Genomic DNA, 4,358 nt, shown 5'->3' on the forward strand with positions numbered 1-4,358 from the left:
TCTATTTTCTACAGCAAAATAAATAAATAAATAAAGGGATCATATAATATGTGGTCTTTTATGACTGGGTGCTTTCATTTAACATAATGTTTTCAAGGTTCATCCACACTGTAGTATGTAATTCATGTATGAGTAATTCATTCCTTTTTATTGCTGAATAATATTCCATTATATGGATGTATCATATTTTATCCCTCCATTCATTAGCTGATGGACACTGGGTTGTTTCTACTTTTTAGCTATTATGAACAGCGTTGCTATGAACATTTGTATACAAGTTTTTGTATGGATGTACATTTTCATTTTTCTTGGGTCGATACCTACTAGTGGGATTGCTGGATCATATAACTCTATGTTTAATATTCTGAGGAACTGTCAAACTGCTTTCCAAAGTGGTTGTACCATTTTACATTCCCACCAGCAATATAAGTAATTATACTAAATGTTGAAATTATTCTATTCTCATTATATAAAATACAACATTTAACAACCAAAAAAGCAGACTGGAGCTGAAATTACTTCCAGATTACTTGATTGTTATGCCAGAAATAACTGCTATATCTCCAAGCCAACATTCAATTTGGAGTCTGTACATGTAACTTCCCTACCTCCACTTTTCTGTGTTCTCCTCAGTATTTCTAGGTCTAACTTACATAAGCTCCAAAAGAAACCAAGTCCCTTTCTTGTTTACTTCTCTAATCGATGCTTCAGGCTCTGTTTTCTGTACCCTCCATTTCCAATATAAGCCTCTTTCTTTTTGCTGATTCCTGAACCCCTATATCATCTATTTATCCCATCCCACTCCATCTTCTTTTTCTCCTTCTTACTCTTTGCAAAGTGGTCTTCCACTATTCATTTCTATGTACTTCTCATATGTATTTCTCTCAGAGAAAATGCTACGTATGTGTTTCCCAGTATGCCCAGCACTGTACTTAACACAGAGTACATATCTGATCAATTCTGCAAGTGAATTTTATAGCTTGTGCAATTCACTTCTGAGACTCACCTTGCTTGTAACTTCCAGCATTACCAGGGAGAAAGAGAACTGGAATACCAGTTAAAGGGAGGATTTTGTGTTCTTCAGCATAGGACCCTTCTCCATAAAGATATAATTCATACGCAGGATACCGTTTTGCCAGTTTCTTTGGAAGTTCTATTTTCTACAGCAAAATAAATAAATAAATAANCCCTTCTCCATAAAGATATAATTCATACGCAGGATACCGTTTTGCCAGTTTCTTTGGAAGTTCTATTTTCTACAGCAAAATAAATAAATAAATAAGCAAGCAATTTCACTTTAATCAGTTTTATTAATACCATTTAGCCTCACCGTATCCAATTCTGAATTATACAAACTTGAAATAGTGCAATATAAAAATATTACTGATGATAAAACTACACTTAATGTACAAAACAAGTTCTGCTTTTATTCATATGGAGAATTAATCTTGAATTATGTGAATTTTGAACCATGCAGTCTTCAAGAAAGCATAAAATGGGACTATCTGAAATTCTAATGAATACAAATTACTCAAAACAGCCACTGACAACAGAAAAACACTGGTAGATGTCAGCAAGTTACATGTTAACATAATTGGAAATGCATTTAATTTAGTATCAGTAGCAATTATACTTAGAAATGATAAAAGCTTTCCATTATCAAATCAATTCTTTTTGCTATTTTAAATTGTTTTGTAATGTCTCTTTTTACTCAAGCCCAACTATCCATTCCTGCTGTTACAACAAAAAGTAAGTTTGTTCTATAATGCAGCTTTCTGACCTCTCAACTTAATATGCTTTGACCTACAATGTGCTTAACAAATTAATCTGAACCTTATAGTCATGTCTTGGTCAAGACATGTACACTCTTCTCACCATAAACATTTCAATGAATTAGCATCTGTTTCAGTTTCACAGACGGGTGTGTGGTTTGTCAGCAAGCCTTAAACTACTCTGCAATTCATGTTACTGTATACCAAATGAGCCAGTAATTCACATAAAATTTTTGACAAAATATAAATTAGGTCTTAATGTCATCCCCAATAGGCATCTACAAAAGCGGTAAGTAAAGTACAAACTCTTCTTTTGCTTTTTTTTAAAGGATAGAAACCATTAAAAATGAAACCAGTTACATTGAACAGTAGGTTTTATTTAAGTAGGCACCAACAGATTTAATGATCTAGCAACGCTACACATGTGCTTGATAAAAATCTTAACTACTGAATGAATTTTTAAAAACTAAAAATGGTAATGACTATTGAAAAAAACCTCACTGTTGTAAAAAGCAGAATTCTGGTTACTCGTGCACATTTCTGAGTATTCCTTCGAGGATATTACCACCAATAACCTGTGCCGATACCACCATGGAAGCATCTCTAGAGAGTGTGAGCTTATTGTTTAAGATACTAGCAACTCTTTAACTCCTCAGATACTCAAAATAGAGAAATATCAATAAATACCTGCTTTATATGTGTACATGTACTTCAACGCAAATTAATCCCAATATTGATTATGTACTATATATAATAAAAAATGAAAATGAAAAAATATTTTGTTTCTTTCAGTACAAATTAAACAAAAAGAAAACGTGAGAGGAAAAAAAAGTTACTGTATATCAATTCCTCTCAAATGAGTGCAACATGTAATATAACAGTACATGCATATTAGATCAATTATTCTTTTTAAGATTGTTGCTGAACAAAGTTTTGAATTAGTTGAAAATTAACTCAGAAGAACAGGAAATTACCAAATATATAAAAAAAGAAATATTTAATTATCTGGAGATAAAAAAACAAGCAAAAGGCTATATTTGACATATTTCATAGTACACTATCATGAAAACAATTCTGTAGTGAAAGTGTACATTTTAAAAAATATAATGCATACAATGTGGAGTAGAAAAAACATAGAGATGGGAAGGAGATAGAACAAACAAAAAAAAAGTGGGAGATGTAGGCAAATGGCAAAACTGCATTTCCAGGCAGAGTTCAAGTTGGAAGTGAGTGGCAGGAAGAAACAGGAAGGGTATATTGACCACACTGAGGACAGAAAGGTATAGGTATACAAAAAGCATGCCGTTGAGAAAACAGAACAGGATCAAAGGATTTGAAAAGAAAACAGGTACAACAGGACTCCACTATATTTTAAGCTGATTATTTTATACAGATTATTTTAAATGAGCATCCCTATCCCCCAAAAGACCTTTAATTAAGATCAATTACTTTTACAGTTAAATATTATCTCCACAGTCCTGTCTCTGCCTTCTGTCCATCCTTGACTCTATCTGCCTTAGTACAGGTACTTCTCATTTCTAACCTAGACCCCTTTCAAAAGACAAAAATGCTAACAAATTCCCAAGTGCTAGAAANTAGCTGTAGAGGGCAGTGTCACTGGCCCTCATATGTGGGATCCGAACCGGGGCCCTCTGGCATCCCAAGCCAGCTGTTAACCATCGTGCCACTCGGCCAGCCCTATCCAGTCTTATCTCTTAATTAATAACTGTATCCAACCTCCTGAACATAAAAACCTATTTCAGGATGACATCCTTTCATTGTGTCAATTTAGAAGAACAAAGCAACCTAAGGTTGTATGTCTTGTGCCCTATTTTTTAAATCACATAAAAAGTCAAGAGGTCATTCAGTCTCCACCTACTTCCTCTTCAGTAGTAACAACAACAAATAAAAGGGAGAGGAAGGATTCTCTGAATAAGAAATAGGAAGTCTTTCACACTTGAATATTTTAAGAATGAAAGAATTCCTATAAAAAAAAATGTCTCATCACTTGGTTTAGGTACTCATGCTCGATTTGTCTTTTCCTCACATGTGATGTCCAATCCATGTGTAAATTCTGTCATGCTCTATCTTCTAAATATACCCCCAATGGTGGGGTCTCACCATGTCCAGTGCAACCTTCATAATCCAAGCGCCATCTCTTCCCTAAACTACTGTTTCCTAACTGGCCTCCCGGTTTCCACTGCTTCAGACTGCGCTTTGTAGCCCTCTCACAGAATTTATTAATTGATTACATTAATTGGCATTAAAAGTTGCAGTGTGTAGTTCAGCAAACAACATACCTGTTTGCCCTTCCATTATTTAAAACATGTACAGTTCACGTCATACAACTCATCACGTAAAGTGTACAACTCAGTTATTTTTAGTACATTCAGGGTTGTACAATCATTTTTGCAATCTAACTTTAGACATTTTTTCATCACCACCCCAAAAAGAAAACCCTGTACTCATTAATAGTCATTCCTCATTGCTCTTCTACTCTTAATTCCAGGAAAGCACTAATCTATTTTCTGTTCCTATGGATTTGCCTATTCTGGACATTTCTATTAAAGGGATCATATAGGGGCC

General features: G+C 34.1%; 1 protein-coding gene across 1 annotated transcript in view; it reads right to left on the reverse strand.

Moving 5' to 3' along the window:
• Positions 1-4,358, reverse strand: part of PGAP1 (post-GPI attachment to proteins inositol deacylase 1) — a 93,915-nt gene that overhangs the window by 80,513 nt on the left and 9,044 nt on the right. The window contains exon 2 of the mRNA XM_019635604.1: positions 1,007-1,160. Coding sequence (XP_019491149.1) covers positions 1,007-1,160 — 154 coding nt within the window. The remainder of the gene's footprint in view (positions 1-1,006; positions 1,161-4,358) is intronic.

The sequence above is a fragment of the Hipposideros armiger genome, unplaced genomic scaffold (genome assembly GCF_001890085.2).
Source record: "Hipposideros armiger isolate ML-2016 unplaced genomic scaffold, ASM189008v1 scaffold_23, whole genome shotgun sequence".
Lineage (NCBI taxonomy): Eukaryota > Metazoa > Chordata > Mammalia > Chiroptera > Hipposideridae > Hipposideros > Hipposideros armiger.